General features: G+C 37.2%; 1 protein-coding gene across 1 annotated transcript in view; it reads right to left on the minus strand.

The window, feature by feature from the left end:
* RPS6KA6 (ribosomal protein S6 kinase A6) overlaps positions 1–15,167 on the minus strand; it is a 206,870-nt gene that overhangs the window by 64,696 nt on the left and 127,007 nt on the right. Inside the window, exons 9-15 of the mRNA XM_034649643.1 lie at positions 14,487–14,629; positions 5,309–5,379; positions 4,987–5,075; positions 4,145–4,203; positions 1,709–1,811; positions 948–1,078; positions 53–175 (exon numbers count right to left, since the gene is read on the minus strand). Coding sequence (XP_034505534.1) covers positions 53–175; positions 948–1,078; positions 1,709–1,811; positions 4,145–4,203; positions 4,987–5,075; positions 5,309–5,379; positions 14,487–14,629 — 719 coding nt within the window. The remainder of the gene's footprint in view (positions 1–52; positions 176–947; positions 1,079–1,708; positions 1,812–4,144; positions 4,204–4,986; positions 5,076–5,308; positions 5,380–14,486; positions 14,630–15,167) is intronic.

Below are 15,167 nucleotides of genomic sequence, written 5' to 3' on the forward strand. Positions count from 1 at the left end.
AATATATATATATATATATCACAATCAAACAAGGTAGGCTCAGAGATAATACCTTCACTGCAAATTCCATGTTGGTAGCTGTATGAATGCATCGCTTGCAAACAGAATAGGACCCAACACCAATATCCTCTTTTAACTCATATACTTCAGCAAATTGTGCAGCATTTCCATTTATCTGTTTTTTTCAAGTAAAATATTAAAGAGAATGAAACATTTTCACATTTTTATCTTCTCTCCTAAATATTCATTAATCTGAAATCTTTTTAAAAATTCATTATAGAGAAGTTTTATCAGTATTTATAAATGGTTTAAAGAGATTCTTTGCTGATCCTAAATTTTAGGTTTTCTAGATCCCCAAAGCCAATACAATAAACCAACTAGTTTATACACTGCCATTACATTTTTCTTGCCAGAAGAGATTACATAAATATAATTAAAGGTTACTACTATCTGCTTTTTTCCAAAACATATGGAAACATCTTTAAATCATGTTAAACACAGAGATAAATTAAGAAGTTAAAAATAACTTAAAATTTTTAACGTCTTGAGGAACCTCCATACTGTCTTCCAGAGTGGCTGTACCAGCTCGCATTCCCACCAACAGTGTAAGAGGGTTCCCCTTTCTCCACATCCTCGCCAACATTTGTTGTTTCCTGTCTTGTTCATTTTAGCCATTCTGACTGGAGTAAGGTGGTATATCTCACTGTGGTTTTGACTTGTATTTCCCTGATGGCTAGTGATGTTGAACATTTTTTGGGGACGAGCATTGGGTGTTATATACAACTAATGAATTGTTGAACACTACAACAAAAACTTGTATTATATGCTGGCTAACTGAACATAATAAAAATAAATTAAAAATCACTTGAAGTTATTGTAAATCATTTAGCAATAACTGAAAGAAATAGTTATCCCTACACCAAATCACCTGATTAAGTGGAATTTACCTGAACAATTGGTAACACATTTGCACTTGTGACAGGAGTGATTTTACATTCTTCTGCAGCAGAAGTTGCAACAAAGCTGAATCCTTTGAAGAGTTGATGAGCATTAGCACTAGCTGGCAAACCAGGAGAATCTAATGTCCAAATAATTATATTTAGTTAGAACTATACAGAAAACTATGATATGAAATGTTACCATTTCTTTAAAAATAAAAGAAAACATTAAATGTTTCCATCAGACAGTATATCATGTGCTTGATTTACTGCATATTGTCTGTCTCCCCATGCTAGCTAGTATGCAAGCCCCATGGATTGTACTTTGCCTGTTCTGTTCACTGCTACATCTTCACTGCTTAGTACCTTCAATATTTGTTGGTATTCAATATTTGTTGAATTAATGCATGAAATAGATGCTACTGTAAGTAGACCTCATTAAATTATAAATTGTAAGAGTCAGTGATATATCTCATCTTACCTCCTATCCCTTACCCTATAATGCATTAGCATGTCAAAGGACTTTTAAAACAAGAATGAAAAAATTTTACCCTTTTCTCTAGCCCTCGATTCCCTGATAAATATTTCCTATTTAATTCCTCTGTTTGAAAGATGCCCAAGAAATGATGTATATAAGATCCACACTTTCATATAGGGCAAACCAAGCCTCAGCAAACTTAAAATTCATTTAGTTTTTACCTAAGAAGCTAGTTCATTTTTAACAATCTAACTGAATGAAAGCCCTGATGTTACATATAAACATGCATTACCTTTAGGTGTTTTTGCAGTAAACTCCGGATCAAAACAAAAAGTATCATCTGGTTTTCCGGAAGCAGGTTTGAAAGGAGGTTGAACTTCTCTTCTATATAATTTCTAGAAGAAAAAACAGGATAACACAAAATCATATTAACACTTTAAAATTATTATATTTTCTAATGGAAAGCAGAACATGATATTCATAGTCCTTAACAGAAGACTCACAATTTAATAAACAAAATTTTAACAGGCTTTGGATACCTGTTAACCAAATTCTAAAAATTTGAGAGATAATGTACAGTCAAATGAGACCAGGAAATACAACAGTGATGCCAAAAGTTGCATTCACAAGGAATGATGTTCAATTTTGGATATCAAAAACTGACTTGAATTCTCACTGGTAAAATAACCATGTAGAATATATTACAATGTGACCATACAGAAATAACTAATAACATTCAAGAATTTCAAAACTAATAGATTATCTTCAAGAAGTATTTATTTCACCTAAAATATTTTGTTATTACATAAAAATATGTCTTAAATATACTGTTTAGGGCTCTTATTATATAATTTAAAATTATAATCTTGTCTAACCATTTAACTTCCTAACATTTGTTTTTGAAAGAACATTTAAAACATCATAAAATATAGGAAAATCTACTACCTTCTTTTAAAAATCTGCTTTCTTAAAAGGTCACAGTCCCATGGAGGGGAAAAATAAATAATTACTTTGATTTTTATTTATATAATACATAAACAATCCATTCTTTTCTTATTTAAATTAAGTACAATGAACATAAACTGTTTAGATATAAGAATGACGGACAAAAGGAATTTGCAGTTGTCCAGTTAAGGAGAAAGGAAGAGTAGACAAGCATTAGAAAAAAAAATCACAAGGGGATATAAGGACACCAGGGAAGGGATGCACACACCTGTGACAAAGGGCAGACTCCCATGTAGCATGCCCACTAAGTGGCCTTTCAGGGTATTAATACTAATGGCTTATATTATGCAGTTGTACAATTACAAAAAAATCATTTTTCCAGCTTTTAATTTAAATTCCAGCTAGTTAACATACAGTGCAATATTAGTTTTAGGTGTAGAACTCAGTGATTCATCACTTACATATGACACCTGATGCTCATCATAACAAGTGCCTTCCTTAATATCCACCACCTGTTTAATCCATTCCCCACCCACTCACCTCCCCTCAGTTTGTTCTCTATAGTTAGTCTGTTTCTTGGTTTGCATCTCTTCCCCCGCATTTTCATTTGTGTTGTTTCTTAAATATGAGTGGTATCATATAATTGTCTTTCTCTGACTTATTTCACTTAGCATAATACACTCTAGTTCTATCCATGTCATTGCAAATGGCAAGATTTCATTCATTTTGATGGCTGAGTAATATTCTATTGTATATGTATATACCACTTCTTCTTTATCCACTCAGTTGATGGACATTTGGGCTGTTTCCCAAATTTGGGAATTTGGCTGTTCTTGATAATGCTGTTATAAACATCAGGTGCCTATATCCCTTTAAATCAGTATTTATGCATCCTTTGGGTAAATACCTAATAGTGCAACTGCTGGGTCATACGGTAGTTCTATTTGTAACTTTTCCTTGAACCTCCATACTGTTTTCAGAGTGGTTGCACCACTTTGCATTCCCACCAACGGTATAAGAAGGTTCCCCTTTCTCTGCATCCTGGCCAACACCTGTTGCTTCCTGTGTTGTTAATTTTAGCCATTCTAACTGATACAAAATGATATCTCATCGTAGTTTTGATTTGCATTTCCCTGATGATGAGTGATGTTGAGCATCTTTTCATGTATCTGTTGGTGATCTGTACGTCTTTGGAAAAATGTCTATTCATGTCTTCTGCCCAGTTTTTAACTGGATTATTCATTTTTTGGGGTGTTGAATTTTATAAGTTCTTTATATATTTTGGATACTAACCCTTTTTCAGATATGTAATCTGCAAATATCTTCCCCCATTCCATAGGTTGCCTTTTAGTTTTGTTGATTGTTTCCTTTGCTGTACAGAAGTTTTTTACTGGTTAAATGTGGTTATTCTCCCCTATTCTTGGTTGGGGAATGTGAAGGAGAAAGAGGAATGACTTAGAAATCATTTTCTTTAAGAATTTGCCTTATCATTCACACCATTACTCCTTTTTCTCCCTCCTTCACATTCCCCAACAGAGAATAGGGGAGAATTGTAACCACATTTAATAGGTAAAACATATGAATAACAAAAATTTACTAAATATCATTCACACATCTACTGGCTCAAGGTAATTGCTATGACATCTATACCTCTAAATAAAAATCTCATACCAAAAAAAAGAAACAAATTAAGTTTATCAACAAAGTCCAAATATAACCCTTTTATTCTTCAGTGTTAGTTCATATTAAAGTCATGTAGCAACAAAGTTTCTGCTGAACTTACATTCCAGTCAACATTTGCAAAAAAGAGATGTCGTTTGATTTCCTGAACTCCTTCTGAACCTATAAAAAAAAGAAATAATTTTTCACTGGTATAATTGTTTAAGCTTTCTACCTGGCTTCTCTGTTTATTATCTGTACAAGACTATACACATTTCATAGATTCTTCGCAGTGAAAATTTTATGATTTATCAGATATTTCATTGTGTTTTTCAATTTAATATGATAAAATATATCTGATGTTCACACTGAAGCACACAAAGTATCATGAAATACTGAAATGCCTTCCAAGTTTAATCAAAATAATGTTTAACATGTAACTAAAATTGAAATATATTTTCCTTCCCTCACAATTCAACTTATGACCTTGTATCTCAACGCCAAATTAAGAAGGGCAACAGAATAAAGTGACATTGAAATTTTAACACAAATATATAAATAAAATTATAGGATCACATCTGGATCCAGGGAAAGGTTACCAGTAAGTGGCCAAATGATGAGAGACTACAGACATATCTACCTTGAAGAGCACTGGACAAAATAATTACATTCAAATATCCAAAAGGATTACCTATATAAGGGATAATTCTGTGAATTATTTTAGAAGAGGTAATCCACATGATATACATAATAATATATATTAAACAGAAGTTCTGAATAACTAGACCACTCCATTTTCAAATTATGGACACAACAGAATTTACTGGATCTATGTACATACAAAATGCAAACTTTTAGGTATAAATATATAGGAACAGTAAATGAACTAAGCCAGAAAACAAAGTTAAAATTATCCCCCCAAAGCATGCAATATATTGTTAAAAACGCTAAGACAATAAAGAATACCCAATCTATTTGCTGGATTCCTTTTGAATAACATCCTTAGGAGACTTTGTGCCTCAGCACTAAGAAACTGAGGCATCCCAAGTTTTGCTCTGAAAAAGAAGATTTTCGAAAATTTCACTTAAATCTAGCCATACTTTAAATTGACAAATCTTAAAAAGAATTTAAAAGAATGCTTTAACAATGACAAATAATGTCCCTTTAATAATGGTAGAAGAAAACAAAAGAGTGTGAAAAAACGTTCTTTTGTGTCAACTGAAAACAAGTTTCTGAAAACTGAAAGCAAGGAATTTTTCTCAAAAGAAAAAAAAATGTTCACACTTACTTTAATATCATATTCATGGTCTCATTTCTGTCTTTACCTTGAAATGGCAGAGTACCAGTAAGCATTTCAAACTAAAACAAACAAAAAGTAACACATAATTTAGCAGAACTTAGAATATACAATTAAATTCTTTAGGAAAAAAATTGAGACATGTAATACAAGATCATCAAATCATGTAGGATCTACATGATAGGTCAAAATAGGATGAGAAAACTAAGTCAATTAAGGAACTACGCTTCTGGTAACCTACTACATATAGCCCAACTGATAGGTAACCTGTAGGAAATGAAACCAACCAATTTTTTTCAGTCTTGTCTAATCTGGCTAAGTTTCCAAAACCAAAGCAATTTGAAAATAGACACACAGCATTTTCTTTTAAAACAAAAATATGTTTTTAAAGCAAACATTTAACAATGAATGGAAAATAAAAATAAGCACTGAGGGACATGAGGTTAAGATGGCGGAGGAGTAGGGGACCCCTTTGTCAGCCGGTCCCCTGAGTTGAGCTGGATAGGTACCAGACCAGCAGGAACATACGGAATCAGCCTGAGATGCAGGAAGATACATCTGGATCTCTACAAATGAACATCTCCAGCGCTGAGTATCGAGGTACGGGGAGCCGTGAAACCGCGCAGAGATATCGGAAGCTAAACAGAAGGGGGAGGGAGCCGCTGTGTCAGGGCGCCGGGAAGCGGTAGCCACCTGCACGGGGGAGCGGACAGAACACGGACCCGCACACTTGAGACAGCAGACTGAGAATGGGAGCTCCGGGAGCGCATGCGGGACGGCTGGCAGTTGGCGGGCCACCTGCACCGGGGAGCGGGCGGACCGCGGACCCGCACTCTGGAAACAGCAGACTGAGTCCATGAGCTGGGAGCTTGCGCCACCAAGCATCTCACGGAGCTCCGGAGCTCCGGTGTGCTCACTGGATCGAGGCTGAGACCGGGAGCTCCGGGAGTGTGTGCGGGGCGGCTGGCGGCTGGAGGGCCACCTGCACGGGAGAGCAGGCAGACTCGCAGTCAGCACCCGCGAGACACCAGACTGAGACGGGGAGCTCCAGGAGCCCGCGCTGGGCGGCTGGCGACTGGCGGCTGGCGGGGTTAGAAACACAAAGGACAGAGACGCGCCGGCCCTGGAAGTGAGGGCTGGGACGCCAGGTGTGGGGCACACAGCCCCGGATGCTGCAGGGTTGAGCAGCACCAACAGAAACAGAGTTAAAGTGGCCAGAACATCAGTGGAGAACGATCCGCGATCCCTCTGTTCTGAGACAGAGCCTGAATTTCAGCCACTGCTGCTCTGACTCTCAGAAGAGGCATAGCAAACCGCCAGGGAAAGCTGCCAGAGAACAAAAGCCCGGAAATACCGGCTCACAGGGTGCCCATCCCCATCCCCCCTAGCAGGGGACACGGAGACTCTACCCAAACAGGGTTTTCTGAGTACCGGCAGGCAGGCCCCTCCCCCAGAAGGCAGGCTGAAAAATCAAGAAGCCCACAACCCGGAGCGCCTGAGTGNGCCTGAGTGGCGCATTCACCAAGCACCTGTTTTTGGATTAGGGTGTGATCACAACGTTCCGGAAAGGAGTCCCTCATCGGGCTTCTCCACCGGGAGCCTGCTTCTTCCTCTCCCACTCCTCTGCTTGGGTTCCCTTTCTTGCTGACTGTCTCTCTCTCTCTCAAATAAATAAATAAACTCTTTAAGGAAGAAGCCCACATCCCTAAGATCTCTATAAAACAAGGGCGCACGGCCTGGGTCCCAGTCAACACTTGGGCTCTGGACAACCCTGCAATCTCTCTTCATCAGAATGACGAGAAGGAGAAGTCCCCCCCAGCAAAGAAAAGATAATGAGTCTGTGGCCTCTGCCACAGAATTGGCCTCGGCCACAGAATTAATACATATGGATGTATCCCAATTATCAGAAATGGAATTCAGAGCAACAATGGTCAAGATGATGAGTAAACTTGAAAAAAGCATCAGAGAAAGCGTTGCTGAGAATATAGAATCCCTAAGGGCAGAAATGAGAGCGAATCTGACAGAAATTAAAAATTCTATGAGCCAAATGCAGTCAAAACTAGAGGCTCTGACGGCCAGGGTCACCGAGGCAGAGGAACGCGTTAGCGAATTGGAGGATGGGTTAGTAGAAGAAAAAACGAAAATAGAAGCTGGTCTTAAAAAAATCCACGCCCACGAATGTAGATTACGGGAGATTACTGACTCTATGAAACGATCCAATGTCAGAATCATCGGCATCCCTGAAGGGGTGGAGAAAAACAGAGGTCTAGAAGAGATATTTGAACAAATTGTAGCTGAAAACTTCCCTAATCTAGCAAGGGAAACAAGCATTCGTGTCCAAGAGGCAGAGAGGACCCCATCCAAGCTCAACCAGGACAAACCTACGCCACGGCATGTCATAGTGCAATTCGCAAATATTAGATCCAAGGATACAGTATTGAAAGCGGCCAGGGCAAAGAAATTTCTCACGTACCAAGGCAAAGGTATCAGGATTACGTCAGACCTGTCTACAGAGACCTGGAATGAGAGAAAGGCTTGGGGGGGCATTTTTAAAGCTCTTTCAGAGAAAAACATGCAGCCAAGGATCCTTTATCCAGCAAAGCTGTCATTCAGAATTGATGGAGAAATAAAGACGTTCCAAAATCGCCAATCATTAACCAATTTCGTAACCACGAAACCAGCCCTACAGGAGATATTAAGGGGGGCTCTATAAAGGTAAAAAGGCCCCAAGAGTGATACAGAGCAGCAAGTCACAACCGATACAAAGACTTTAAAGAGAAATGGCATCATTAAAATCATATCTGTCAATAATCTCTATCAATCTAAATGGCTTAAACTCTCCCATAAAACGCCACAGGGTTGCAGATTGGATAAAAAGACATGACCCATCCATTTGCTGTCTACAAGAGACTCATTTTGAACCCAAAGATGCATTCAGACTTAGAGTAAGGGGATGGAGTACCATCTTCCACGCAAATGGACCTCAAAAGAAAGCTGGAGTAGCAATTCTCATATCAGATAGACTGGATTTTAAACTAGAGGCCATAGAGAGAGATACAGAAGGGCACTATATTATTCTTAAAGGAAGTATTCAACAAGTGGATATGACAATTATTAATATATATGCCCCCAACAGGGGAGCAGCAAGATACACAAGCCAACTCTTAACCAAAATAAAGAGACATATAGATAAGAACACAGTAATAGTAGGGGACCTCAACACCCCACTATCAGAAATAGACAGAACACCCTGGCAAAAACTAAGCAAAGAATCAAAGGCTTTGAATGCCATACTCGACGAGTTGGACCTCATAGATATATATAGAACACTACACCCCAGAACCAAAGAATACTCATTCTATTCAAATGCCCATGGAACATTCTCAAGAATAGATCATGCTCTGGGACACAAAACAGGTCTCAGCCAATACCAAAAGATTGAAATTATCCCCTGCATATTCTCAGACCACAACGCTCTGAAATTGGAACTCAACCACAAGGAAAAACCTGGAAGAAACTCAAACACTTGGAGGCTAAGAACCATCCTGCTCAAGAATGACTCGATAAACCAGGAAATCAAAAAACAAATTAAACAATTTATGGAGACCAACGAGAATGAATACACAACGGTCCAAAACCTATGGGATACTGCAAAGGCAGTCCTAAGGGGGAAATACATAGCCATCCAAGCCTCACTCAAAAGAATAGAAAAATCTAAAATGCAGTTTCTATATTCTCACCTCAAGAAACTGGAACAGCAACAGAGGGACAGGCCTAACCCACTGACAAGGAAGGAGTTGACCAAGATTAGAGCAGAAATCAATGAATTAGAAACCAGAAGCACAGTAGAGCAGATCAACAGGACTAGAAGCTGGTTCTTTGAGAGAATCCATAAAATTGATAGACCACTGGCAAAACTTGTCCAAAAACAAAGAGAAAGGACTGAGATTATTAAAATTATGACTGAAAAGGGAGAGGTCACGACCAGCACCATTGAAATTGCAAGGATTATTAGAAACTTTTATCAACAGCTATATGCCAAAAAACTAAACAATCTGGAAGAGATGGAGGCCTTCCTGGAAACCTATAAACTACCAAGACTGAAACAGGAAGAAATAGATTTCTTAAATAGGCCAATTAACTATGAAGAAATTGAGTCAGTGATAAACAACCTTCCAAATAATAAAACTCCAGGCCCAGACGGTTTTCCTGGGGAATTCTACCAAACATTCAAAGAAGAAATAATACCTATTCTCCTAAAGCTATTTCAAAAAATAGAAACAGAAGGAAAGCTACCAAACTCATTCTATGAGGCTAATATTACCTTGATCCCCAAACCAGGCAAAGACCCCCTCAAAAAGGAGAATTACAGACCGATTTCTCTAATGAATATGGATGCCAAAATCCTCAACAAGATCCTTGCTAATAGAATCCAACAGTACATTAAAAGGATTATCCATCATGACCAAGTGGGATTCATACCTGGGATGCAAGCATGGTTCAACACTCGCAAATCAATCAATGTGATACATCATATCAACAAGAAAAGACTCAAGAACCATATGATCCTCTCAATTGATGCAGAAAAAGCATTTGACAAAATACAGCATCCTTTCCTGATTAAAACCCTTCAGAGTGTAGGAATAGAGGGTACATTTCTCAATCTCATAAAAGCCATCTATGAAAAGCCTACTGCAAGCATTATTCTCAATGGGGAAAAGCTGGAAGCCTTTCCCTTAAGATCAGGAACACGACAAGGATGCCCACTCTCGCCACTATTATTCAACATAGTACTAGAAGTCCTTGCAACAGCAATCAGAAGACAAAAAGGGATCAAAGGTATCCAAATCGGCAAAGAAGAAGTCAAACTGTCTCTCTTTGCAGATGACATGATACTCTATATGGAAAACCCAAAGGAATCCACTCCCAAACTATTAGAAGTTATAGAACAATTCAGTAAGGTGGCAGGATACAAAATCAATGCCCAGAAATCAGTTGCATTTCTATACACGAATAACGAGACTGAAGAAAGAGAAATTAGGGAATCCATCCCATTTACAATAACACCAAAAACCATACGTTACCTTGGAATTAACTTAACCAGAGACGTAAAGGACCTATATCCTAGAAACTATAGATCACTTTTGAAAGATATTGAGGAAGACATAAAAAGATGGAAAAATATTCCATGCTCATGGATTGGAAGAATTAACATAGTTAAAATGTCCATACTACCCAGAGCAATCTACACTTTCAATGCTATCCCGATCAAAATACCGAGGACATTTTTCAAAGAACTGGAACAAATAGTCCTTAAATTTGTATGGAACCAGAAAAGGCCCCGAATCTCCAAGGAACTGTTGAAAAGGAAAAACAAAGCTGGGGGCATCACAATGCCGGATTTCGAGCTGTACTACAAAGCTGTGATCACAAAGACAGCATGGTACTGGCACAAAAACAGACACATCGACCAATGGAACAGAATAGAGAACCCAGAAATGGACCCTCGGCTCTTTGGGCAACTAATCTTTGATAAAGCAGGAAAAAACATCCGGTGGAAAAAAGACAGTCTCTTCAATAAATGGTGCTGGGAAAATTGGACAGCTACATGCAAAAGAATGAAACTTGACCACTCTCTCACACCATACACAAAAATAAACTCCAAATGGATGAAAGACCTCAATGTGAGACAGGAATCCATCAAAATTCTAGAGGAGAACATAGGCAACAACTTCTATGACATCGGCCAGAGCAACCTTTTTCACGACACATCGCCAAAGGCAAGAGAAATAAAAGATAAAATGAACTTATGGGACTTTATCAGGATAAAGAGCTTCTGCACAGCCAAGGAAACAGTCAAAAAAACTAAGAGACAGCCCACGGAATGGGAGAATATATTTGCAAAGGACACCACAGATAAAGGACTGGTATCCAAGATCTACAAAGAACTTCTCAAACTCAATACACGAGAAACAAATAAACAAATCATAAAATGGGCAGAAGATATGAACAGACACTTTTCCAATGAAGACATACAAATGGCTAACAGACACATGAAAAAATGTTCAAAATCATTAGCCATCAGGGAAATTCAAATCAAAACCACACTGAGATACCACCTTACGCCAGTTAGAATGGCAAAGATAGACAAGGCAAGAAACAACAATTGTTGGAGAGGATGTGGAGAAAGGGGATCCCTCCTACATTGTTGGTGGGAATGCAAGTTGGTACAGCCACTCTGGAAAACAGTGTGGAGGTCCCTTAAAAAGTTAAAAATTGAACTACCCTATGACCCAGCCATTGCACTACTGGGTGTTTACCCCAAAGATACAGACGTAGTAAAGAGAAGGGCCATATGCACCCCAATGTTCATAGCTGCATTGTCCACAATAGCCAAATCATGGAAGGAGCCGAGATGCCCTTCAACAGATGACTGGATTAAGAAGCTGTGGTCCATATATACAATGGAATATTACTCAGCTATCAGAAAGAACGAATTCTCAACATTTGCTGCAACATGGACGGCACTGGAGGAGATAATGCTAAGTGAAATAAGTCAAGCAGAGAAAGACAATTATCATATGATTTCTCTCATCTATGGAACATAAGAACTAGGATGATCGGTAGGGGAAGAAAGGGATAAAGAAAAGGGGGGTAATCAGAAGGGGGAATGAAACATGAGAGACTATGGACTATGAGAAACAAACTGAAGACTTCAGAGGGGAGGGGGTGGGGGAATGGGATAGACTGGTGATGGGTAGTAAGGAGGGCACGTATTGCATGGTGCACCTGGGTGTTATACGCAACTAATGAAGCATCAAACTTTACATCGGAATCCGGGGATGTACTGTATGGTGATTAACATAAGATAATAAAAAAAAATAAAAAAAAATTGAAAACTTAAAAAAAAAAGCACTGAACCATTTCAAATTCATACATGCTTTGTACAACTGAAACTAATGTATATTAACTAACTGGAATTTAAATAAAAACTTAAAAAAAAAGAATTTCTACAAAAGGCCAATAAGCTCCTGAAAATATGTTCAACATCAGTAGTCATTAGTAAAATAAAAAGAAAAAAAGATTTAACCATTCTCATTCTCCTCACTGTCCCCCCAAAAAAGCAATCAAAAAAGAACAAGAAGCTACATACATACACCAATTTTTTGAGACAGTTGTGCATGGCATAAAAAACATTTTCCCTAAGAAATTTAACTGCAACGTAATTAGAATACTAAAAAATGGTATAAAAAAGACTAGATCTAAAAATTAAGATCATTATAGTACACTAAAGAGAAAACTTTTTATATCTGTAATATTTAATTTTTTTTTCTTTTTTATTATTATGTCAGTAAGCCAACATATATCTCTAATACTTAAATCTTGAACTTGGATTCAATAATGGCTTTCGCTTCAGTCCTCTGCTCATTTATCTGAATTCACAACCTGAGTTATTTAGCTTATCCATTTCACTCTTTCCTATACACTTATGACTTTTAAATCTGTTCTAGCCTCAATCTCTCTCAAGTCCCAGTTCTCCCTCCCAAATCTATAGTAATGTTTCTCAACTGGAACCTCAAGAAGTAGGGGTAGAAGTCACAGAAAGGGAAATAAGAAAAAAGAAAGTATAGTATATAGGGATCATTGTTCTCAAGTTCCAATCCCCTGCCTCCAAACCTAAAGTTATGGGTCTCCACTGAGGACTGGAGGAGTAGAGGTGGTAATGGCAAGGACAAAAGGAAGAAGGATATTATATCGGAATCACATCTCCCCCGTTAATTAAACTGTATATTGGCTGACTGAGTAGTGTTTTTGTTAAAGTCTCCAGATGATTCTGATCCTCTCTCCACTTCCCTCTCCTAATTTATTACCACCAAGGGGTTAACCACAAACCTACAGTCACCTATGCAACATGTTACAAATTATTTCTCCAATTCCAAAACCAGCTCTCCTTCCCAACTATATCTTTTCTACTGAACTTCCATTCTTTCAATGCCCTAAAGTTCATAAATTTTAAAGGTGTCTTTATCTTTGACCCTTTCCTTTTCTTTCATCTGTGACATTTTAAATCAGGTATTAAGATCAGCCACTTCTTCCTTCCTAAAATACATTTTTTCTTTAATTACCATCTTGTTAAAGAATCTACAAAAGTTTCCTACTACTCAGAGAATTGCATGTATATGTTTATAGGCTTATAGTCTCATTTCCTCCACCTTCACCCTCATTCTCCACTACTATTCTAATATTCTAATTGGTACTCCAGTTCTTTGCTAATATGATCACAATACTATACTTTCTGACTTAGAGCTATTTAAATTTTATCCATGCTTCAGGATTTAAGTTCCACCTCCTCCACTTTTCCTAAATCAACTTATATGATTTCTTGCCTGAATTCCTAAGCTAAACTGTCAGACAGTTTACTTAGCTGTTCCAATTGTTTCCCCAACCAGATTGTAAGCCTTCTTAGGTTATGAAAAATGTCAAATATTGTACTTCCAGTTTATTCCTACCCCACTATCCTCCCCAAAGGCCAGGTTTATAATGGGCACTAATCTATTAATGTGTCATATAGTATATCATTCAGTAGTAAATAGGCAAAATGGATTATCAGCAAGATGGATTATACAAGCAAATTGATTCAACAGCTATTCATTTATCACCCTACTTAATACTGCAAATTCTATTCTTAATTTATACCAGATTAGTGAGTTTGTATGCCCACTATACTCCACCATGGGAAATGAAAAGTAGTTTGAAACATGATTGCTCTCCTCAAGAAGTTTCCAATCTTTCTAGGGACATGCATGAAACAATTTGACAATAAGGTAGTTTATGACAAAATGCTAAATTCTGTGATACCCAATTGAAAACCATGTGACAGTTAAACATAGTATTCTGAAATCTAAAATCTGGAAAGGCTTTTTCTAAGTTTTAAATCTGAAGAGCTTATAAAAGAATGTGGCCATTTATCTTTTCATCTAGGAACTTTAAAAGAAATCAGAGTACCAAAACCTTAATTCTTACTGTATAACAGCTAGCCAGTCACAAGTTTTTTAGTAATCATGGATATCAAAACTCTATTCTCACCTGACCCACTCCAAAATTTAAATTAAAATTCTAAATAATATTAATCTTATATTGGCATAATTAAAAAGATAACATTACTTACCATAAGTACACCATATGACCACCAGTCAGCACTTTGGGAATGGCCTCTCCTATTTACTACTTCAGGAGCCATATACTCTACTGTACCACAAAATGAGTAAGCCTTCTTTTCTTGATCTACTGATTCCTTGCTGAGTCCAAAATCTATAATAACAATGTGATACAAAATATATATCTGAAGATATTCAGAAAACAGAAAATACCAAAAGAAATAAAAGTATGTGTTAGACCTTAAAACAATTCATGGATGGCCTATAATTACTCTTAAGAAACCTCCCTGTGAGACAAATAATGGAATGAAGTCTGTATTTCATAATGACACTCTTTAAGAGCATTTAAAGGTTGCTAAGTTAAATTTCATTATCAAAATACATGTTTTTATGTCTAAGAACATCATTCAGCAACTTTGAGAGGTCAACAATTAAATCAAAGTTGTCATAGTGATCTAAGTTTTAAAACAGACTAAGACAAAAAGGAGAGAGTAACTCACACTTTTTAAAACACTGAAAAAGCAAATTATGCTTTGGCTTTGGTGAGCTTCCATTTTTGTTTAAGGCTTTCAAGAGCTAAAGGTACTAATATATAAAAATCAATCTTATTCCTATGTAATAGCAATGAAAAATTGGAAGCTGAAATTCAAAAATTACCATTTATAATACCACCAAAAACCCCCACATGAAAT

The sequence above is a fragment of the Ailuropoda melanoleuca genome, chromosome X, assembly GCF_002007445.2.
Source record: "Ailuropoda melanoleuca isolate Jingjing chromosome X, ASM200744v2, whole genome shotgun sequence".
NCBI classification, from domain to species: domain Eukaryota; kingdom Metazoa; phylum Chordata; class Mammalia; order Carnivora; family Ursidae; genus Ailuropoda; species Ailuropoda melanoleuca.